Source organism: Pristiophorus japonicus, chromosome 9 (genome assembly GCF_044704955.1).
Source record: "Pristiophorus japonicus isolate sPriJap1 chromosome 9, sPriJap1.hap1, whole genome shotgun sequence".
NCBI classification, from domain to species: domain Eukaryota; kingdom Metazoa; phylum Chordata; class Chondrichthyes; family Pristiophoridae; genus Pristiophorus; species Pristiophorus japonicus.
Genome location: NC_091985.1, coordinates 192305179 through 192329322, shown reverse-complemented (window position 1 = coordinate 192329322; position 24144 = coordinate 192305179). Strand labels below are relative to the sequence as shown.

The following is a 24144-nucleotide window of genomic DNA, read 5'->3' as shown; positions in this document are numbered from 1 at the left end:
TAATATTGTCGCAGGGTGGACTGAATTGCCCCCATTCATGTGGGGACCAGGACTTGAGGGACAATATCGGCAAGAATTGTGCAGCGATGTCATGAAGCGGTTGGGACGTACTTTGATGCTGTGACTTAACAACATGTGGATATCGAAAGCCGTCGCGGTGTCCCACCACGGTGTCGCCTCCAGCGGATGGCATGATCAGAGTCGGGGGCCCGAAGGCACTATTATATGATGTAACTGTACTCACTTTACAGATAACCTGAGCAGTATAGTGCCGGCATTGTAATGATCACCCAGCATTAATTACCTGGGCGAAACATAAATTGCAGCAATTACTTAGTGATTATAAGGACTGCACAGCCCCCGAAGTAGGGACTCGCAAGGGGCGGCTGAGGCCGGGTATTTTGGGGGAAGTAGGGGGGCTTGTTTGGAAGTGCCAACTCGGTCCTAAGTTCGTGGCAAATCACGGGCCTGGCTAGCTACGCCTCCTGGGTGGCGCAGTAGGAGTGCAGGGAACAGGGTTACACCGAGGCACAGAAGACCGAGGGAAAGCCCTAATGGTGGCCAACGGATTTACAGTCCATGTGGCATGCTGGCTCGGGACCTGATTGATAGTGTGGAATCAGACATCGAACACTTCAGGTTTGGGACAGTATCCCGGCATGCATACGGGGCGGTCAGGAGTTCAGATCTGACGAATGTAGAGGAAAATAAACAGGAGCTGTTGGTAACACGACCCGCAAATGGGGTGGGGGTTTCAACAGACATGTTTAATTGTTAATGATGATACCGCAGGCACACAAGAATGGGATGTATCCAGAGGGATATAAATTTGAATTTCTGGGGAGTGGTCACAGACAAGTTGGTTTTACCGAGTAGGGACCAGAGGGTGTACTGTACCAGGCACCAGTAACACACTCCTTATGACTACGGGCAAGTGCTGCACCGAATCGTAGCACTACATAGTGCAATACCCTGAAACCAATAGATAATAACTCTGCAGTCGAGCCTCTAGAAGGTGCTTCCAGGGCAGTACAAGCATCTCTGACCCTGTGGTGTCTTCTGTCTGACAAAAAGAACTACCTCTAACGGAGGATTGATATGTGAGAATAATTATACTTCCTGTCTCCGAATCTCAGCCTCCTTCACCTTGGGAGACTTCCACCTGGCAGGTGGAGCCCTCACAGGCCCGGTCTTTAGCCCACGGTGGGATGTTGAGCTGGAGGTGGATGACATACCAGGGAAGGTCGCTCGGGCAGCGGTAGCAAAGGCCCTGACCACAATACATCCGTCAACGTTGGCAGATCATCGCTAGGGGGCAGGTTCAGCGAGAGTTGGTCAAAGGAATGGCCAAGGCACTGGAGGAGGCCGAAATTGCACCGCTGAACAGGCCGAATGCAGTATCATTGGTTGGAAATAGGGAGAATGGCAGCCGCAATCGCCTCAGTGCTTGTCCTGATTGTCAGTCTGTGCTACCAAACACTCATGCTGTCACAAGCGGTGCAGATGGTAGCGATGCCAAACAAAGGGTACGCCCCAGTGTCCATAGTCACAGAACCGCTCCCAGAGAAGGAGGTACCAATGAATCAGTCTGTCATTTAGGACTGGCCTTTCTATGGTTCCAAGTCCAGCCAATGTCACCAGGACATCGGTGAAGCTCTGAGAGAACCTTGAAATTTATGAATTAGACACTCGCGGGAGTCCAGTAGGATCCCTGGACAAACTCACGGGTAGAGAGTTCGGGGTTTGGTGTGTCCTACCTGGATCAGACAAGGTCCGATCAGGGGGGGGCTAACAGGAGGGGCTGATGTGGCGACCTGGAGGGTCTGGAGCTGGCTTAAGGGGCTAATAGCATAGTAGCATTGCTTAATAGAAACTTAGAAAATAGGTGCAGGAGTAGGCCATTCGGCCCTTTGAGCCTGCACCACCATTCAATAAGATCATGGCTGATCATAAGATCTAATGTGCTGATGTGATGAGAACCTGTGATTATTCCATCACGTGTAAGTCAGGATGACCTTTTAATGGATGCCATGGCTATGTTAGTAACAAGCCATTGTAATCGCAAGGCTTGATGGGTAACTTGGCCATTTGTAAGCTAACAATGTTAAAACTGCAGGCTTCAACAGTTTAGAACAAAGGACATTATGTTGAACTTGTGACTTCAGATATGGTGGTTGAAGAACCACAGAAAGTGAGATGTAAAGGCCTTGAAACTGAAACATTTGCGATAACGGAAAGCATCTTTCAAAGCCTACGTGCTAGACTCTGTTCTAGTTGTGGAAGAGACATGGACATCGACATTAACCTGTCACATGGACAGAGCCAATGGTCGAGCAGCTGTCAGTCACAGACATATATGGACATTTCTTATCTTTGTAAATTGTCAAGTTTACGCTTCTGCCCAATCATATATAAAATCTGATGTAATTGTTCGATCGGAGAGAGTCTTTGCTAAAGTTCTTTCCCCCTGCATGCTTGTAATAAAGTTTCTCACATCATAGCTTACGCATGACTCTGGGTGGTTTCTTTCCACATTAGCATGGATAGAGGATTGGCTAACTAACAGAAAACAGAGAGTCGGGATAAATGGGTCATTTTCCAGTTGGCAAAGTGACTAGTGGGGTGCCACAGGGATCGGTGCTGGGGCCCCAACTATTTACAATCTATATTAATGACTTGGATGAAGGGACTGAGTGTAATGTAGCCAAGTTTACTGATGATACAAAGATAGGTGGGAAAGCAAGTTGTGAGGAGGACACAAAGAATCTGCAAAGGGATATTGGCAGGATAAGTGAGTGGGCAAACATTTGGCAGATGGAGTATAATGTGGGAAAGTGTGAGGTTATCCACTGTGACAGGAAAAATTAAAAAGCAAATTAATATTTAAATGGAGATTACAAAATGCTGCAGTACAGAGGGACCTGGGGGTCCTTGTGCATGAAACACGTACAGCAAGTGATCAGGAAGGTAAATGGAATGTTGTCCTTTATTGCAAGGGGGATAGAGTATAAAAGCAGAGAAGTCCTGCTACACCTGTACAGGGTATTGGTGAGGTCACACCTGGAGTACTGCGTACAGTTTTGGTCTCCGTATTTAAGGAGGGATATACTTGCATTGGAGGCTGTTCAGTGAAGGTTCACCACATTGATTCCGGAGATGAAGGGGCTGACTTATGAAGATAGGTTGAGCAGGTTGGGCCTATACTCATTGGAGTTTAGAAGAATGAGAGGTGATCTTATTGAAATGTATAAGATTCTGAGGAGGCTGGACAGGGTAGATGCAGAGAGGATGTTTCCCCTCATGGGGGAATCTAGAACTAGGGGGCATAGTCTCAGAATAAGGGGCCGCCCATTTAGAACTCTCAGAGAGTTGTAAATCTGTGGAATTCTCTGGCCCAGAGAGCTATGGAGGCTGGGTCATTGGCGAAGGTTGACAGAATTTTGAATGATATGGGGAGCGGGCAGGGAAGTGGAGCTGAGTCCATGATCAGATCAGCCGTGATCTCATTAAATGGCAAAGCAGGCTCGAGGGGCCGAATGGCCGACTCCTGCTCCTATTTCTTATGACGATCAGGAGCGTTTATAAATTGCGTGACAAACAGTTCAAGCACTTGGATGGAAGGATAGTCTTACATTAAACTGCTGCGGACTTTGTTGAGGTGTACTTGGTGCCAACCTGGTGAAATGGGGAGATGGTGGTGGTGGTTGCATCTCAAAGGCACTGGTATCCACTGGCTGTTCCTGGGCACTGGGCTAGAAGAGGGAATGCATACTTTCTTTTAATACAGTGTCTCTGACAGAAACAAAACTCACAACATCCCAAACTCTGCTGGCCCCGTATCCTAACGAGCACCAAGTCCCGTTCAACCTTCAAACCCCCACCAAAGCCCCAACCCACCCACTCCGCCCTACCCACCAAACAACCCCAAACCACCCCCCCCCCAGCCCCACTCACCATCCTCCATAAACCTCCCCCCTCACTCTGCCCTACCCACCAAACACCCCCCCCAGCCCCACTCACCAACCCCCCTAAACCTCTCCCCACCCCCCACTCCGCCCTACCCACCAAACACCCCCAACGCCCTCCCCAGCCCCACTCACCAACCCCCTAAACCTCTCCCCACCCCCCACTCCGCCCTACCCACCAAACACCCCCAACGCCCTCCCCAGCCCCACTCATCAACCCCCCTAAACCTCTCCCCCCCCACTCCGCCCTACCCACCAAACCCCCCCCCCCAGCCCCACTCACCAACCCCCCTAAACCTCTCCCCCCCCACTCCGCCCTACCCACCAAACCCCCCCCCAGCCCCACTCACCAACCCCCCTAAACCTCTCCCCACCCCCCACTCCGCCCTACCCACCAAACACCCCCAACGCCCCCCCCAGTCCCACTCACCAACCCCCCTAAACCTCCCCCCTCACTCCGCCCTACCCACCAAAACCCCCCACCCCACCCCACCCATCAAAACCCCCGACCTCACCCCAGCCCTCAAACCCCCCCACCCCACCCATCAAACCCCCCCACCCCACCCCACCCATCAAACCCCTCCCCCACCCCATCTATCAAACCCCCCACCCCACCCCACCCATCAAACCTCCCCACCCCACCCATCAAACCCCCCCACCCTACCCATCAAACCCCCCCACCCCACCCCACCCATCAAACCCCCCCCCCACCCCACCTATCAAACCCCCCCACCCCACCCATCAAACCCCCCCACCCCACCCCACCCATCAAACCCCCCCCCCACCCCACCTATCAACCCCCCCCACCCACCCATCAAACCCCCCCCACCCCACCCATCAAACCCCCCACCCCACCCATCAAACCCCCCCACCCCACCCATCAAACCCCCCCACCCCACCCATCAAAACCCCCACCCCACCCCACCCATCAAACCCTCCCCACCCCACCCATCAAACCCCCCCACCCCACCCCACCCATCAAACCCCCCCCCCACTCCACCCATCAAACCCCCCCCACCCCACCCACCAAAACCCCACCCCACCCCGTGCTCGCTGGCCTACACTGGCTCTCAGTCCGGCAAAGCCATGATTTTAAAATTCTCATCCTGGTGTTCAAAGCCCTCCGTGGCCTCCCCCCTCCCCCCCGGCGACCCTGCTCCCTACATTGTATTTATACATCGTAAAATGTCCCAAGATGCTTCACAGGAACGCTGAACAAACAAGATTTGACACCGAGAGACGTAAGGAGCTGTTAGGACAGATGACAAAGGCTGGATCGTAGAGGTAGGTTTTAAGGAGTGTCTCAAAGGAGTAGAAAGGTAGCGAGGTCTAGGGAGGGAAGTCCAGAGCTTAAAAAGCCTGGGCTGCTGAAGGCACGGCCACCAATGGTGGAGCGCTTAAAATCGGCGATGCCCAGGTGGCTAGAATTGGAGGAGCGCAGAGATTATGGAGGATTGTGGGGCTGGAGGAGGTTACAGAGATAGGGAGGAGCGAGGCCACGAAGGATTTGAGCACAAGGAGGAGAATTTTAAAATTGAGCTGTTAAAGTTAAAGATCCTATGGGCCCAAGTTTGGCCCCGCCCCCGCCCCCCCCGCTTCGAACGGAGCACCTCCGTGAGGTGCGCCGACTCTGTAGAAGATAAACCGCGCCTAAAACTTACCGAGGAATTCTCCGCACTCCTCAGGGCTTCTTCGACTTTCGGCGTAGCGCACCAAATCCAGAGGGGGGGGGGGGGGGAGGGGGGGCGGAGCCAGGTCCCAACGTTGAAAACAGTGCCGGGAGCTCTGCACATGCGCGCTAGAGTGTGCGCGCATGTGCAGTAGCTCCTGGCAGTGCGAATCTCTGTGACGCTCTGCAGGCTGTGTGGGAGGGGCCCCTCGCCCTGGCCGAATGGGCTCCCTCATCGGTGACCCGCTGCCTGCCCTAAGGTAGGACTTGTATTTTTTATTTGTTATTTATTGATTGATTGATTGCTTATTACTTTGGTCTCGGTGCGTTTGGTGCAGGGTTCCTTCTACTTTTTATTTGTTAATTAATTGCTTGTTGCTTTTTGTGCTTTGTAAGTCTGGGTGCTAGGAGCAGGTCCTCCCAGCTTCCTTGTATTTTTTATTTGTTATTGAATGCTTATTTTTGTGCTTTGTTTAGTGCTTGGTGCTTTAAATGTACTTATGCTTCTTCAATGTTGTTGTGAAGGTGTTTAGTGCTTTGCAAGGTCCTCTCACTTCCCTTCACCCCCCCCCCGCCCCCCCCCTCCGCTTCGCCATCTCTGGCTACCTGCGCTGATTTCTTAGCTCACAGCAAGGTTTTTCTGTGCGGTCACAAGTGGCCACATACGCTGGCCTAAGTTAGTTTGGAGTAACTTTTAGCTGTCTAAACTTGCTTAAATGGCCAAAACAGGCGTAAGTGGCTGGTAACGCCCCCTTTTGAAAAAAAAAACTAAACTTAAAAAAAAAACTTAACTAACTCACTTAGAATGGAGCAGATTAAATGGGCAGAATTGCAATTTTTAAGATACTCCAAAAAAAAATCTAGTTGCTCCAAAAAAATAGGAGCAACTCCTGGGCAAACTTGGGCCCATAGTCACTATTCCAAGAAGTGGGTGAGGTTCTTTTAAATCGCAGGCTCGAGGGGCTGAATGGCCGACTCTTGTTTCTGGGTTTATCCATCTTCCTTCAGCAGCGATTTTTGCTGCAGGAATTGAGTGGAACTGGATTCATTATTCCAACAACGACGCACATTTAGAAGCCCTGAGGATCGCGGAGAATTTCTCGGTAAGCTTTAACAATAAAATAAACATTCAAAGGCTCCCCTCTAGAGCAGCTTTAACTTCAAAATTAGAGGAGGTTACAGACATAAGGAATGTCATGTGTGTAGACCATGTATACTAACTGTAGTCACATAAGGTGTGCCACCAGAGGGCATTGCAGTGGGAGACCTGAGGGTCACCTGCGTAGGTGTGCAGGGCCCAGTATAAAAGGCTGCCCACTGTGCTTGTGCCTCACTCTGGAGTTACAATAAATGGGACTAAGGTCACAACAGCTCAAGTACAATACTAGACCTCGTGGCGTCATTTATAAGAGTATTAAAGACATCACAAGGAGGGGTGCGAGGTGATAGAGGGATTTGAAAACAAGGATAACAACTTAAAAATGGAGATGCTGCCCGGACTGGGAGCCAATGTAGGTCAGCGAGCACAGATGGGGGGGGTGATGGGACTTGGTGCGAGTTAGGACACGGGGCAGCACATAGTCGCTCTTGACATACACTCAGCGAGAGAGAAGGGGCTGGGATGGGGCAGAGGGACACAAACAGGACGGAGAAACGGCGAGCACATGCCCAGCGGGCGCAAAGACAGACAGCGAGATACAATGACTGCCTGCAGATTACAGGGCACGCTTGGCGAACAGATTGGGTGTGCTTACACTGAACGTTAGGGTGTTAGGGTGTTGCAGCTTGGGTGTATTTGGTGGTGTGGTGACAGCACTGGGGGCTGGCGTTACCATTCCACTCTCTGGGGCTGTTGCTGGCAGATCATTGGCCCAGTTGCCTGTAGTCGGATCATCCAAGCTGCAAAATTAGAAAAAGAGCAACAGATTTCACAACATTTTCTGACCCGGAGTGTTTCTAACTGAAGCGAATCCTCACTGAAGGGAGCTGCAATGCATACTGCAGAAAACGGAACTTTAAGAACATAAGAAATAGGAACAGGAGTCGGCCAATCGGCCCCTCGAGCCTGCTCCGCCATTCAATACGATCATGGCTGATCTGATCATGGACTCAGCTCCACTTCCCCGCCCGCTCCCCATAACCTTTTACTCCCTTATCGCTCAAAAATCAAAAAATCTGACGATCTCCACTTTAAATATATTCAATGACCCAGCCTCCACAGCTCTCTGGGGCAGAGAATTCCACAGATTTACAACCCTCTGAGAGAAGAAATTCCTCCTCATCTCAGTTTTAAATGGGCGGCCCCTTATTCTGAGACTATGCCCCCTAGTTCTAGATTCCCCCACGACGGGAAACATCCTCTCTGCATCTACCCTGTCCAGCCCCCTCAGTATCTTATACATTTCAATAAGATCAACTCTCATTCTTCTAAACATAATGCGTATAGGCCCAATCTGCTCAACCTTTCTTCATGACAACCCTTTCATCTCCCGAATCAGCCTAGTGAACCTTCTCTGAACTGCCTCCAATGCAAGTGTGTCCCTCCTTAAATACGGAGACCAAAACTGTACGCAGTACTCCAGGTGTGGCCTCACCAATACCCTGTACAGTTGTAGCAGGACTTCTCTGCTTTTATACTCTATCCCCCCTTGCAATAAAGGCCAACATTCCATTTACCTTCCTGATCACTTGCTTTACCTGCATACTAACTTTTTGTGTTTCATGCACAAGGACCCCCAGGTCCCGCTGTACTGCAGCACTTTGTAATCTCTCCCCATTTATATAATAATTTGCTTTATTATTTTTCCTACCAAAGTGGATAATCTCACACTTTCCCACATTATACTTCTGCAAAAAGTTTGCCCACTCATTTAGCCTGTCTATATATAACCCTTTGCAGATTCTTTTCGTCCTCATCTCCCCACATTTACTGGTGCTCTCCCCTATTCCCCCCATTTACTGGTGCTCTCCCCTATTCCCCCCCATTTACTGGTGCTCTCCCCTATTCCCCCCCATTTACTGGTGCTCTCCCCTATTCCCCACATTTACTGGTGCTCTCCCCTATTCCCCCCCATTTACTGGTGCTCTCCCCTATTCCCCCACATTTACTGGTGCTCTCCCCTATTCCCCCCATTTACTGGTGCTCTCCCCTATTCCCCCCATTTACTGGTGCTCTCCCCTATTCCCCCCATTTACTGGTGCTCTCCCCTATTCCCCCCATTTACTGGTGCTCCTCCCCTATTCCCCCCATTTACTGGTGCCCCTCCCCTATTCCCCCCATTTACTGGTGCTCTCCCCTATTCCCCCCCATTTACTGGTGCTCTCCCCTATTCCCCCCCATTTACTGGTGCTCTCCCCTATTCCCCCCCATTTACTGGTGCTCTCCCCTATTCCCCCCCATTTACTGGTGCTCTCCCCTATTCCCCCCCATTTACTGGTGCTCTCCCCTATTCCCCCCCATTTACTGGTGCCCCTCCCCTATTCCCCCCCATTTACTGGTGCTCTCCCCTATTCCCCCCCATTTACTGGTGCTCTCCCCTATTCCCCCCATTTACTGGTGCTCTCCCCTATTCCCCCCCATTTACTGGTGCTCTCCCCTATTCCCCCATTTACTGGTGCTCTCCCCTATTCCCCCCATTTACTGGTGCCCCTCCCCTATTCCCCCCATTTACTGGTGCCCCTCCCTATTCCCCCCCATTTTACTGGTCCCTATTCCCCCCATTTACTGGTGCCCCTCCCCTATTCCCCCCATTTACTGGTGCTCTCCCCTATTCCCCCCATTTACTGGTCCCTCCCCTATTCCCCCCATTTACTGGTGCTCTCCCCTATTCCCCCCCATTTACTGGTGCTCTCCCCTATTCCCCCCCATTTACTGGTGCTCTCCCCTATTTCCCCCCATTTACTGGTGCTCTCCCCTATTCCCCCCCATTTACTGGTGCTCTCCCCTATTCCCCCCCATTTACTGGTGCTCTCCCCTATTCCCCCCATTTACTGGTGCTCTCCCCTATTCCCCTCATTTACTGGTGCTCTCCCCTATTCCCCCCCCATTTACTGGTGCTCTCCCCTATTCCCCTCATTTACTGGTGCTCTCCCCTATTCCCCCCATTTACTGGTGCTCTCCCCTATTCCCCCCATTTACTGGTGCTCTCCCCTATTCCCCCCATTTACTGGTGCTCTCCCCTATTCCCCCCCATTTACTGGTGCCCCTCCCCTATTCCCCCCATTTACTGGTGCTCTCCCCTATTCCCCCCATTTACTGGTGCTCTCCCCTATTCCCCCCCATTTACTGGTGCCCCTCCCCTATTCCCCCCATTTACTGGTGCTCTCCCCTATTCCCCCCATTTACTGGTGCTCTCCCCTATTCCCCCCATTTACTGGTGCTCTCCCCTATTCCCCCCCATTTACTGGTGCTCTCCCCTATTCCCCCCCATTTACTGGTGCTCTCCCCTATTCCCCCCCATTTACTGGTGCCCCTCCCTATTCCCCCCCATTTACTGGTGCTCTCCCCTATTCCCCCCCATTTACTGGTGCCCCTCCCCTATTCCCCCATTTACTGGTGCTCTCCCCTATTCCCCCCCCATTTACTGGTGCTCTCCCCTATTCCCCCCCATTTACTGGTGCTCTCCCCTATTCCCCCCCATTTACTGGTGCTCTCCCCTATTCCCCCCCATTTACTGGTGCTCTCCCCTATTCCCCCCCATTTACTGGTGCTCTCCCCTATTCCCCCCCCATTTACTGGTGCCCCTCCCCTATTCCCTCCATTTACTGGTGCTCTCCCCTATTCCCCCCATTTACTGGTGCTCTCCCCTATTCCCCCCATTTACTGGTGCTCTCCCCTATTCCCCCCCATTTACTGGTGCTCTCCCCTATTCCCCCCCCATTTACTGGTGCTCTCCCCTATTCCCCCCATTTACTGGTGCTCTCCCCTATTCCCCCCATTTACTGGTGCTCTCCCCTATTCCCCCCATTTACTGGTGCTCTCCCCTATTCCCCCCAATTACTGGTGCTCTCCCCTATTCCCCCCATTTACTGGTGCTCTCCCCTATTCCCCCCATTTACTGGTGCTCTCCCCTATTCTCCCCATTTACTGGTGCTCTCCCCTATTCCCCCCATTTACTGGTGCTCTCCCCTATTCCCCCCATTTACTGGTGCTCTCCGCTATTCCCCCCATTTACTGGTGCCCCTCCCCTATTCCCCCCATTTACTGGTGCCCCTCCCCTATTCCCCCCCATTTACTGGTGCTCTCCCCTATTCCCACCCATTTACTGGTGCTTCTCCCCTATTCCCCCCATTTACTGGTGCTCTCCCCTATTCCCCCCCATTTACTGGTGCTCTCCCCTATTCCCCCCCATTTACTGGTGCTCTCCCCTATTCCCCCCCATTTACTGGTGCTCTCCCTATTCCCCCATTTACTGGTGCCCCCTCCCCTATTCCCCCATTTACTGGTGCTCTCCCCTATTCCCCCCATTTACTGGTGCTCTCCCCTATTCCCCTCACATTTACTGGTGCTCTCCCCTATTCCCCCCATTTACTGGTGCCCCTCCCCTATTCCCCCCATTTACTGGTGTCCCTCCCCTATTCCCCCATTTACTGGTGCCCCTCCCCATTCCCCTCATTTACTGGTGCCCCTCCCCTATTCCCCCCATTACTGGTGCCCCTCCCCTATTCCCCTCATTTACTGGTGCTCTCCCCTATTCCCCCCATTTACTGGTGCCCCTCCCTATTCCCCCCCATTTACTGGTGCTCTCCCCATTCCCCTCATTTACTGGTGCCCCTCCCTATTCCCCCCATTTACTGGTGCTCTCCCTATTCCCATTTACTGGTGCCCCTCCCTATTCCCCCCCATTTACTGGTGCTCTCCCCTATTCCCCCCATTTACTGGTGCTCTCCCCTATTCCCCCACATTTACTGGTGCCCCTCCCCTATTCCCCCCATTTACTGGTGTCCCTCCCCTATTCCCCCCATTTACTGGTGCCCCTCCCCTATTCCCCCATTTACTGGTGCTCTCCCCTATTCCCCCCATTTACTGGTGCCCCTCCCTATTCCCCCCATTTACTGGTGCCCCTCCCCTATTCCCCCCCATTTACTGGTGCTCTCCCCTATTCCCCCCATTTACTGGTGCCCCTCCCCTATTCCCCCCATTTACTGGTGCTCTCCCCTATTCCCCCACATTTACTGGTGCCCCTCCCCTATTCCCCCCATTTACTGGTGCTCTCCCCTATTCCCCCCATTTACTGGTGCTCTCCCCTATTCCCCCCATTTACTGGTGCCCCTCCCCTATTCCCCCCATTTACTGGTGCCCCTCCCCTATTCCCCCATTTACTGGTGCCCCTCCCCTATTCCCCCCATTTACTAGTGCGCCTGCCCTATTCCCCCCATTTACTGGTGCCCTCCCCAAAATAAAGTAACCTTAAAGCAATGGTCAGTTTAGACAATAAACCTAATTAAAAGACACTCCCGTGTTTTAATTCATTGCTAAGAAGTTCTGCAGAAGGAAACATCTGAGACTACAAAATCACCACTTCCACAATCGACAGCTCATTGGAAGGACGAAGATATTGCCCAGAATTTGCAGCCAGCAGCGAAATGAAGGCATTCGCCACTGGCCCAGAAGTAAGCTTCCCACAAAGATCTCCGGGTTTCTGTAGAATTTAGTTGAATGAGATGCTCGCACTGAAACTCACAAAACTCCCACAGGGCCCGACAGGGCAGATGTAGGGAGGATGTTTCCCCTGGCTGGAGAGTCCAGAGCCAGGGATCACACAGTCCCAGAACAAGGGGTCGGCCATCCAGGACCGAGACGAGGAGACACCCCCTCACCCAGAGCGCGGCGAAGTCCCGGGACTCTTCACCCCAGAGGACCGCGGAGGCCCAGTCACCGAGCACACCCAAGACAGGTCGATAGGACTTTAGATATTATGGGGATAGTGCAGGAATCGAGGCAGATGACCAGCCACGATCTCCACTGAGCAGGCTCGAGGGGCCGAACGGCCCACCCCTGCTCCCACTTCCCATTTATTCAAATGAACCTCAAGCCGTGTCACGATCCCGCTAACTCCGGGACCCGGAGCCAAGGCGCGGGCTGCACACTGCCCACAACCGGCCAGAACCCGCGACCATGACGGTGAACTGGAAGCGCTCGCCGCCTCCAAATCCAATCGCAACCCCAGGATTCTCATAAAACCACGCTGACTCTGCTTGACTGCATTATAATTTTCTAAAGATCCTGCTACTGCTTCCTTAATAATGGACTCCAGCATTTTCCCAACCACAGATGTTAGGCTAACTGGCCTATAGTTTCCTGCTTTCTGTCTCCCTCCTTTCTTCGGGCTCAATTTTCACCAAAGCTTTTTTGTGGCGAACTTGAAGAGTTATGCCCGTTTTTGGGGGCCCCAAGTACGCCAAAAAAAAAGCTCTAAGTTGTATTTCTTCATTTTAGCCTGGCCTAACCTGTTCTTTAGTTTTGGAGGTGGAGCCTTGATCGGCGCCAAAAAGATCGGGGTTGCCACGGGAACCAGGGACACATTGCAAGCCAAGGCTGCAAAGTGAAACATACAGCCAGCTCCCAACACATTAAAGCAATTTAAAAACCGCATTAAAATATATTGCAGCAACTTACCTCCAATCTATTAAAGCCGGTCCCGCTACCCCCATCCTGGTCGAAGGGCTTGCCGGTCCGCTTCTCCCAGTCCCGATCTCTCCCTCTCCCACCTTTCCTGCTGTCTGGGCATCTGCTGCACTTACCTGCGCCAATTCCTTTAACTGTCCAGAAGGTTTTTCTGCCGAGGCCACATACGCTGGCCTAAGAAGAACTGGAGTAACTCTCAGCTGGCCAAACTTGCCTTACGTCCCCTTTGGCTGAAAGAAAAACGTACCTAAAGAAATCGTCACTAACTGAGTTACGCTTGATTGAGGAAACTGTGGCTTTTTAACTTAGGCCAAAAAAAGCAGCCTGCTCCAATAAAACGGCGCAAATCACTGGGGAAAATTGAGCCCTTAAATAGGGGCATTACATTTGTGGTTTTCCAATCCGCTGGGACCTCTCCAGAGTCCAGGGAATCTTGGTAGATTGCAACAAATGCATCCACTATCTCAACAGCCATTTCTTTTAAGACCCGAGGATGCAGGCCATCAGGTCCAGGGGACTTGTCCACCTTTAGTCCCATTCGTTTTTTTTTAACTATCACGTGAGGTGCAAGCTTGACACGATATATGTACGTCATAACTCGCGGAACACTCAACGACTTAACATTTATACCGCACCTTTAATGCAGTAAAAATGTTCCGAGGCACTTCACAGGAGCGTAAATCAAACAAAAGTTCATACCGAGCCACATAAGGAGATATTAGGGCGGGGGACCCAAAAGCTTGGTCAAAGAGGAACGTACTTAAAGGAGAAGAGGTGGACAGACGGTTTAGAGAGGGAATTCCAGAGCTCAGGGGCCCAGGCAGCTGAAGGCACAGCCGCCAATGTTGGAGCGATGGAAATCGGGGGATGCACAAGAGGCTGGAATTGGAGGAGTGCAGGGCTGGAGGGGGTTACAGAGATAGGGAGGGGTGTAGGGGCTGGAGGAAGTTACAGAGATAGGGAGGGTTGTAGGGGCTGGAGGGGGTTACAGAGATAGGGAGGGTTGAACGGTTGGAGGAGGTTACATAGATAGGGAGGGTTGAACGGTTGGAGGGGGTTACAGAGGTAGGGAGGGTTTTAGGGCTGGAGGAGGTTACAGAGATAGGGAGGGTTGAACGGTTGGAGGGGGTTACAGAGGTAGGAAGGGTTGAACGGTTGGAGGAGGTTACAGAGATAGGGAGGATTGTAGGGCTGGAGGAGGTTCCAGAGATAGGGAGGGCTGAACGGTTGGAGGGGGTTATAGAGATAGGGAGGATTGTAGGGCTGGAGGAGGTTACAGAGATAGGGAGGGTTGAACGGTTGGAGGGGGTTACAGAGGTAGGAAGGGTTGAACGGTTGGAGGAGGTTACAGAGATAGGGAGGATTGTAGGGCTGGAGGAGGTTCCAGAGATAGGGAGGGCTGAACGGTTGGAGGGGGTTACAGAGGTAGGAAGGGTTGAACGGTTGGAGGAGGTTACAGAGATAGGGAGGGTTGAACGGTTGGAGGAGGTTACAGAGATAGGGAGGGTTGTAGGGGCTGGAGGAGGTTACAGAGATAGGGAGGGTTGAACGGTTGGAGGAGGTTACAGAGATAGGGAGGGTTGTAGGGCTGGAGGAGGTTACAGAGATAGGGAGGGTTGAACGGTTGGAGGAGGTTACAGAGATAGGGAGGGTTGAACGGTTGGAGGAGGTTACAGAGATAGGGAGTGTTGTAGGGGCTGGAGGAGGTTACAGAGATAGGGAGGGGTGTAGGGCTGGAGGAGGTTGCTGAGATAGGGAGGGTTGAACGGTTGGAGGAGGTTACAGAGATAGGGAGGGGTGTAGGGTTGGAGGAGGTTGCTGAGATATGGAGGGGTGAGGCCACGATGGGATTTGAATACAAGGATGAGAATTTGAAAATGGAGCCGATGTTGGTCAGTGATCACCGGGGCGTGTTGCTGGGTGCACAGGATTTGGTGCGAGTTAGGAAACGGGCAGCAGAGTTTTGGATGACTGAAGTTTACAGAGAGTGGAAGATGGGATGCCAGCCAGGTGAGCTTTGGAATAGTCAAGTCTGGATGTAACAAAGGCACAGGTGAGGGTTTCAGCAGCAGATGGGCTGAGGCAGGGCGATGTTCCAGAGGTAGATGTGGCCTTGGAGGCAGTGCAGCGTAGATTCACCAGAATGATACCTGGATTTCAAGGGTTAAATTGCGAGGAGAGATTACACAAACTAGGGTTGTATTCACTGGAAATCAGAAGGTTAAGGGGTGATTTGATCAAAGTTTTAAAAATATTAATGGGAACGGATAGGGTGGAGAAAAACTATTTCCACAGCTTAGGGAGTTAGGACTAGGGGACAGAGTCTAAAAATTCGAGCCATGTCTTCGGGAGTAAAGTTAGAAACATCGAAACATAGAAAATAGGTGCAGGAGTAGGCCATTCGGCCCTAGGACCCTGCATCACCATTCAATATCATGGCTGATCATTCCTTCAGTACCCCTTTCCCGCTTTCTCTCCATACCCCTTGATCCCCTGAACCGTACGGGCCATATCTAACTCCCTCTTGAATATGTCCAATGAACTGGCATCAACAACTCTCTGCGGCAGGGAATTCCACAGGTTAACAACTCTCTGAGTGAAGAAGTTTCTCCTCATCTCAGTCCTAAATGGCCTACCCCTTATCCTAAGACTATGTCCCCTGGTTCTGGACTTCCCCAACATCGGCAACATTCTTCCCGCATCTAACCTGTCCAGTCCTGTCAGGATCTTGTATGTTTCTATGAGATCCCCTCTCATCCTTCTAAACGCCAGTGTATAAAGGGTCAGTTGATCCAGTCTCTCCTCATATGTCAGTCCTGCCATCCCGGGATTCAGTCTGGTGAACCTTCGCTGCACTCCCTCAATAGCAAGAACATCCTTCCTCAGACTAGGAGACCAAAACTGAACACAATATTCCAGGTGAGGCCTCACTAAAGCCCTGTACAACTGCAGTAAGACCTCCCTGCTCCTATAGTCCAATCCCCTAGCTATGAAGGCCAACTTTACCGCCTGCTGTATCTGCATGCCCACTTTCAGTGACTGATGTACCATGACACCCAGGTCTCGTTGCACATCCCCTTTTTCTAGTGTGCCGCCATTCAGATAATATTCTGCCTTTGTGTTTTTTTCCCCCAAAATGGATAACCTCACATTTATCCACATTATACTGCAACTGCCATGTATTTGCCCACTCACCTAATCTGTCCAAGTCACACTGCAACCTCTTAGCGTCCTCCTCACAGCTCACACCGCCACCCAGTTTAGTGTCATCTGCAAACTTGGAGATATTACACTCTATTCCTTCATCTAAATCGTTAATGTATATTGTAAAGAGCTGGGGTCCCAGCACTGAGCCCTGCGGCACCCCACTAGTCACTGCCTGCCATTCTGAAAAGGACCCGTTTATCCCGACTCTCTGCTTCCTGTCTGCTAACCAGTTCTCTCTCCACGTCAGTACATTACCCCCAATACCATGCGTTTTGATTTTGTACACCAATCTCTTGTGTGGGACCTTGTCAAAAGCCTTTTGAAAGTCCAAATACACCACATCCACTAGTTCTCCCTTGTCCACTCGACTAGTTACATCCTCAAAAAATTCCAGAAGATTCGTCAAGCATGATTTCCCTTTCATAAATCCATGCTGACTCGGTCCGATCCTGTCACTGCTTTCCAAATGTGCTGCTATTTCATCCTTAATGATTGATTCCAACATTTTCCCCACTACTGATGTCAGGCTAACCGGTCTATAATTACCGCTTTCTCTCTCCCTCCTTTTTTAAAAAGTGGCGTTACATTAGCTACCCTCCAGTCTATAGGAACTGATCCAGAGTCGATAGATTGTTGGAAAATGATCACCAATGCATCCACTATTTCTAGGGCCACTCTGGGATGCAGACTATCAGGACCCAGGGATTTATCGGCCTTTAATCCCATCAATTTCCCTAGCACAATTTTCCGCCTAATAAGGATATCTTTCAGTTCCTCATTCTCACTAGACCCACTGTCCCCTAGTACATTCGGAAGGTTATTTGTATCTTCCTTTGTGAAGACAGAACCGAAGTATTGGTTCAATTGGTCTGCCATTTCTTTGTTCCCCATTATAAATTCACCTGAATCCGACTGCAAGGGACCTACGTTTGTCTTTACTAATCTTTTTCTCTTCACATATTTATAGAAGCTTTTACCGTCAGTTTTTATGTTTCCTGCAAGCTTCCTCTTGTACTCGATTTTCCCCTTCTTAATTAAACCCTTAGCCCTCCTCTGTTGAATTTTAAATTTCTCCCAGTCCTCAGGTTTGTTGCTTTTTCTAGCCAATTTATATGCCTGTTCCTTGGTTTTAACACTATCCTTAATTTCCCTTGTTAGCCATGGTTGAGCAACCTTCCCAGTTTTATTTTTACTCCAGACAGGGATGAACAATTGCTGAAGTTCATCCAGGTGATCTTTAAAGGTTTGCCATTGCTTATCCACCATCAACCCTTTAAGTATCCTCTGCCAGTCCATTCTAGCCAATTCACACCTCATACCGTCGAAGCTACCCCTCCTCAAGTTCAGGACCCTAGTTTCCGAATTAACTTTGTCACTCTCCATCTTAATAAGGAATTCCACCATATTATGGTCACTTTTCCCCAAAGGGCCTCGCACAACAAGATTGTGAATTAGTCCCTTCTCATTACACATCACCCAGTCTAGGATGGCCAGCTTTCTGGTTGGTTCCTCGACATATTGGTCTAGAAAACCATCCCTGATACACTCCAGGAAATCCTCCTCCACCGCATTGCTACCAGTTAGGTTAGCCCAATCTATATGTAGATTAGGAAACAGTTCAACACGCAAACCGTAGCAGAAGTTTGGCAATCTCTTCCACAAATGGCCATTTATTAATAGGTAAATTGTTAATTTTAAATCGAAGAAGAATAGATTTTTGTAAACCAAAGGTATTTAGGGATATGGGGCAAAGGCAGGAATATGGAGTTAGGTCACAGAACAGCCATGATCTCACTGAATGGGGAACAGGCTCGAGGGGCTAAATGGCCGACTCCTGCTCCTATGACACAAACTGTCCTCGACCAATGCCCGCACTTCTATCATGGCTCACAGAAAGCTGGCTAATTGTACTCCTCTTACCCCGGAGAGGGTGAGGTCTGTTGTAAGCCCCTAATGCCTCCCCAGCTGGCATCAGAAGATTCAACAGATTGGTCGCTCAGTACTGCCCCTCCCACAGTTGCTCCCTCAGTACTGCCCCTCCGATAGTGCAACATTCTCTCAGTACTGTCCCTCTGACAGTGCAGCACTCCCTCAACACTGCCCCTCCGACAGTGAAGCACTCCCTCAGTACTGCCCCTCCGACAGTGCGATGCTCCCTCAGTACTGCCCCTCCGACAGTGCAACGCTCCCTCAGTACTGCCCCTCCGATAGTGTGGCGCTCCCTCAGTACTGCCCCTCCGAGAGCCCAACACATGTCACTGCCAGGGAACCTCCCTATTAGTCCAAAATGGCTCCATCAGAAAGGTTGGGGCTTTGTCTTCAGACCTGCATTAAAATAGTGCACAGAGTAATGTCACACAAATAGGTTAAATATTTGTCATCTCCAATTAATACTCACTCGGAGCTTGAATCCTCTCTATCAGTGGCATCCTCTCTCAGGTTCATCACGCTTGCTCAGGTGAATTCACGCTCTGGGTGTTTGATTTTCTCGTTTCCCAGGCGTTGTAGTCTCTTTCTCAGGTATATGATTCTCTCTCAGGTGTATAATCACTCTCTCAGGTGTATCACTCAGATGTATATCACTCTCTCAGGTGTTGTATATCACTCTCTCAGGTGTTGTATATCACTCTCTCAGGTGTATCACTCAGATGTATATCACTCTCTCAGGTGTTGTATATCACTCTCTCAGGTGTATCACTCAGATGTATATTACTCTCTCAGGTGTATATCACTCTCTCAGGTGTTGTATATCACTCTTGCAGGTGTATATCACTCTCTCAGGTGTAGATCACTCTCTTAGGTGTATCACTCAGGTGTATATCACTCTCAGATGTATATCACTCTCTCAGGTGTTGTATATCACTCTTGCAGGTGTATATCACTCTCTCAGGAGTTGTATATTACTCTCAGGTGTATATCACTCTCTCATGTGTTTATCACTCTCAGGTGTTGTATATCACTCTCTCAGGTGTATATCACTCTCTCATGTGGAAATCACTCTCAATTGTTGTATATCACTCTTGCAGGTGTATATCACTCTCTCAGGTGTTGTATATCACTCTCTCATGTGGAAATCACTCTCAATTGTTGTATATCACTCTTGCAGATGTATATCACTCTCTCGGATATATCACTCTCAGGTGTATATCACTCTCAGGTATATATCACTCTCTCGGGTGAATATCACTCTTTCTGAGGTGTTCCCTCCACTCTCAGGTGCTCTATGCTCCTCTCTCACATGTATGCTCTCCTTCCAGGTGTTGTCTACTCCTCTGTCAGGTGTTGTATGCGTCTCTCAGAAGTGTACAGTCCTCACGCCTCTCCTGGGCCCCGATCGCAATGCTCTGCAAAGAAGTATATGCTTCTTTCAGGTGAATGCTCCTCCCTCAAAGATAATCACCTCTCACAGGTGCTGTATGCTTTTGGCTGTAATCTCTCTCTCGGGTACAGTCCCTTCTCTCAGGAACAGTACCTTCTCTTAGTTACTGTATTTGCTCTCAGCTGTTCCCTCTCTCTCAAGTGTTGTGTCCCTCTATCTCTCTCACATGTTGTAATCCTCTCCCTCAGGTATTGTTCCCCACTCTCGGATGCTGTAATCTCAAGTATTTGTACCCCGTTCCCCTTCAAGTAAGGCAATCTTCTATCTCAAATGTTTTTGCCTCTCTCAGGTGTAAGTTCCTCTCATAGATGCTGTAAGCTCTGTCTCTCACTAGTCGTTCCCTTGGGTTGATTACTCCACTCTCAGGTTGTATATCCTCATCCCGCTTCTCTCAGGTGCCCTATTCTCCTTCTCAAATCGGAGTTGTTTGCTGCAAAGAGATTTGGATAGGTTAAGCGAATGGGCTAAGGTTTGGCAGATGGAATACAATGTCGGAAAATTTGAGGTCATCCACCTTGGAAAAAAAACAGTAAAAGGGAATATTGTTTGAATGGGGAGAAATTACAACATGCTGCAGTGCAGAGGGACCTGGGGGTCCTTGTGCATGAAACTCTTTTAGAGTCTACCTGTAAAACATAAAACATTAAACCGTGCCACCCGCCCTGGATGACACAGCAGACATTTACAAGGCCTTTTTTTTCTTTTTTGTGGTTTTTTTTTGTGGTTTTCTTTTTTTTGGTTTTTTTTTTTGGGCGCTAAAATCAAATTTTTTCCAGTGCCCCCTATAAAAGGGGAGGGGGACACTAAAAGCACCGGCAATTAAAACAAATTAAACTTTAAAACGTAAAATCAAATTAAAATTTGGTTGCCGGGCGTGATGATGCACTCCAGTCCCTCCGGTGCCCACCTCTCGCGGAAGGCCGCGAGCGTACCGGTGGACACCGCGTGCTCCATCTCCAGGGACACCCTGGCGCGGATGTACGCGCGGAAGAGAGGCAGGCAGTCAGGTTGAACGACCCCCTCGACCGCCCGCTGCCTGGACCGGCTGATGGCACCCTTGGCCGTGCCCAGGAGCAGTCCTACGAGGAGGCCCTCGGACCTACCCGCTCCCCTCCGCACAGGGTGCCCAAAGATCAGGAGAGTGGGACTGAAGTGCAGCCAGAATTTCAGGAGCAGCCCCTTTAGATAATGAAACAGGGGCTGCAACCTCGTGCACTCAGTAAAAACATGGAACACGGACTCCTCCAGACCGCAGAAATTGCAGGCGGCCTGGGAGTCCGTGAACCGGCTTAAAAATTTGTTGCACGGCACTGCTCCGTGCACCACCCTCCAGGCCAAGTCCCCGATGAATAGTGGGAGGACCCCCGCGTAGAGTGCCCTCCATCGGGGACCCCCGCCTCCTCCGGATGGCAAGATGGTACGCCATGGCGTGTCCGGACGGCCGGCGAGGATGGCAAAGTTGAGAGTGTGGAGGAGCAGCCCGTACAGGAAACCCCTCCGCGCGGAACTGAAAGGCACGGAGGGGATTTCCCCGAGGCGGCTCAAGTTGTGAGGCGCCGGCCCCCGAGGGAGGTTCCGGGATTTGGCGCCAATGAGGAATTCCGTCCGGACGGGGGTCAGTTCTGACGGGATCTCCCCACGTGCTTGAGCCTCCTCGATGCACCTAACGGAGTCAGGGCCCAGAGCTGTTTTTAGCGACTCGATGGCTTCGGCCGCGTGGCGGACGTCGGTTGAATTTAGGCGCCGCGCCAGCGTGCCTGGCGCCATCCAGCCCGCTCCTCCGCCATCGAGCAGGTCCCTGACCCTGGTCACCTCACCCGCCACAGCCCTCTCTTCCGACCGCCACATAAAACCTCGGCCGTGGAGGTACGGATTCCCGAGCAGCGGCTCCTGCAGGACAGCCGCCACTCCAGCCGGCGGAGAGCTGCGCTTGGTGGAGACTTTGTTCCAGACCCTGATGAGGTCCCTGTAAAAGACAGGCAGCTCCTGGAGGGTGGTCCTGACACCCCCCAAGTTTCCTTGTGCATGAATCCCAAAAAAAGTTAGTTTGCAGGTGCAGCAGGTAATCAGGAAGGCGAATGGAATGTTGGCCTTCATTGCGAGAGGGATGGAGTACAAAAGCAGGGAGGTCCTGCTGCAACTGTGCAGGGTATTGGTGAGGCCGCACCTGGAGTACTGCGTGCAGTTTTGGTCACTTTACTTAAGGAAGGATATACTGGCTTTGGAGGGGGTACAGAGACGATTCACTCGGCTGATTCCGGAGATGAGGGGGTTACCTTATGATGATAGATTGAGTAGACTGGGTCTTTACTCGTTGGAGTTCAGAAGGATGAGGGGTGATCTTATAGAAACATTTAAAATAATGAAAGGGATAGACAAGATCGAGGCAGAGAGGTTGTTTTCACTGGTTGGGGAGACTAGAACTAGGGGGCACAGCCTCAAATTACGGGGGAGCCAATTTAAAACCGAGTTGAGAAGGAATTTCTTCTCCCAGAGGGATGTGAATCTGTGGAATTCTCGGCCCAAGGAAGCAGTTGAGGCTAGCTCATTTGAATGTATTCAAGTCACAGATAGATAGATTTTTAACCAATAAGGGAATTAAGGGTTATGGGGAACGGGCGGGTAAGTGGAGCTGAGTCCACGGCCAGATCAGCCATGATCTTGTTGAATGGCGGAGCAGGCTCGAGGGGCTCGATGGCCTACTCCTGTTCCTAATTCTTATGTTCTTATTCCTGTATTTGTTCAAATCTCGTTCATGTCTTTATTTATTTCCCAGGCAGGTATTTCCACCACTCTCACAGATGCATGTTCTTCGATCTCTCTCGGGTATCCTTTTTTGGTGTAAGCTCGTCTCTGGGATGTTTGCTCCACTCGATATCCTGGCTCAGGTATATGCACCTTTCTTCGTTATGTGCTCCTCCCTCAGGTATAAGCAACTCCCTCAGGTGTAAGCTCCTCTCTCACAAGTATGCTTCTCTCAAGTATATTGTCTCAGGTGTTGGTACCTCTATCTCTCTCAGGTGTTGGTGCCTCTATCTCTCTCAGGTGTTGGTACCTCTATCTCTCTCAGGTGTTCACACCTCTATCTCTCTCAGGTGTTGGTGCCTCTATCTCTCTCAGGTGTTGGTACCTCTATCTCTCTCAGATGTTGGTACCTCTATCTCTCTCAGGTGTTGACACCTCTATCTCTCTCAGGTGTTCACACCTCTATCACTCTCAGGTGTTGGTACCTCTATCTCTCTCAGGTGTTGACACCTCTATCACTCTCAGGTGTTGGTACCTCTATCTCTCTCAGGTGTTGACACCTCTATCTCTCTCAGGTGTTCACACCTCTATCTCTCTCAGGTGTTCACACCTCTATCACTCTCAGGTGTTGGCACCTCTATCTCTCTCAGGTGTTGACACCTCTATCTCTCTCAGGTGTTCACACCTCTATCTCTCTCAGGTGTTGGTACCTATATCTCTCTCAGGTGTTCACACCTCTATCTCTCTCAGGTGTTCACACCTCTATCTCTCTCAGGTGTTGGTACCTCTATCTCTCTCAGGTGTTCACACCTCTATCTCTCTCAGGTGTTCAGACCTCTATCTCTCTCAGGTGTTGGTACCTTTATCTCTCTCAGGTGTTGGTACCTCTATCTCTCTCAGGTGTTGGTGCCTCTATCTCTCTCAGGTGTTGGTACCTCTATCTCTCTCAGGTGTTCACACCTCTATCTCTCTCAGGTGTTGGTGCCTCTATCTCTCTCAGGTGTTGGTGCCTCTATCTCTCTCAGGTGTTGGTGCCTCTATCTCTCTCAGGTGTTCACACCTCTATCTCTCTCAGGTGTTGGTACCTCTATCTCTCTCAGGTGTTCACACCTCTATCTCTCTCAGGTGTTCACACCTCTATCTCTCTCAGGTGTTGGTACCTCTATCTCTCTCAGGTGTTCACACCTCTATCTCTCTCAGGTGTTCAGACCTCTATCTCTCTCAGGTGTTGGTATCTTTATCTCTCTCAGGTGTTGGTACCTCTATCTCTCTCAGGTGTTGGTGCCTCTATCTCTCTCAGGTGTTGGTGCCTCTATCTCTCTCAGGTGTTGGTACCTCTATCTCTCTCAGGTGTTCACACCTCTATCTCTCTCAGGTGTTGGTGCCTCTATCTCTCTCAGGTGTTGGTGCCTCTATCTCTCTCAGGTGTTGGTGCCTCTATCTCTCTCAGGTGTTCACAGCTCTATCTCTCTCAGGTGTTCACACCTCTATCTCTCTCAGGTGTTGGTGCCTCTATCTCTCTCAGGTGTTGGTGCCTCTATCTCTCTCAGGT

At 50.7% G+C, this 24144-nt stretch overlaps 1 protein-coding gene across 3 annotated transcripts in view; it reads right to left on the bottom strand.

The window, feature by feature from the left end:
- LOC139273388 (high affinity immunoglobulin epsilon receptor subunit beta-like) overlaps positions 1-24144 on the bottom strand; it is a 102344-nt gene that overhangs the window by 40037 nt on the left and 38163 nt on the right. For 2 of the 3 annotated variants that reach the window (XM_070890234.1, XM_070890232.1), the window contains exons 2-4: positions 18867-20277; positions 7389-7533; positions 3633-3752 (exon numbers count right to left, since the gene is read on the bottom strand). In XM_070890234.1, coding sequence (XP_070746335.1) covers positions 3633-3752; positions 7389-7533; positions 18867-18913 — 312 coding nt within the window. In that variant the 5' untranslated portion in view covers positions 18914-20277. The remainder of the gene's footprint in view (positions 1-3632; positions 3753-7388; positions 7534-18866; positions 20278-24144) is intronic. The other variant, XM_070890233.1, reaches the window with a different exon arrangement.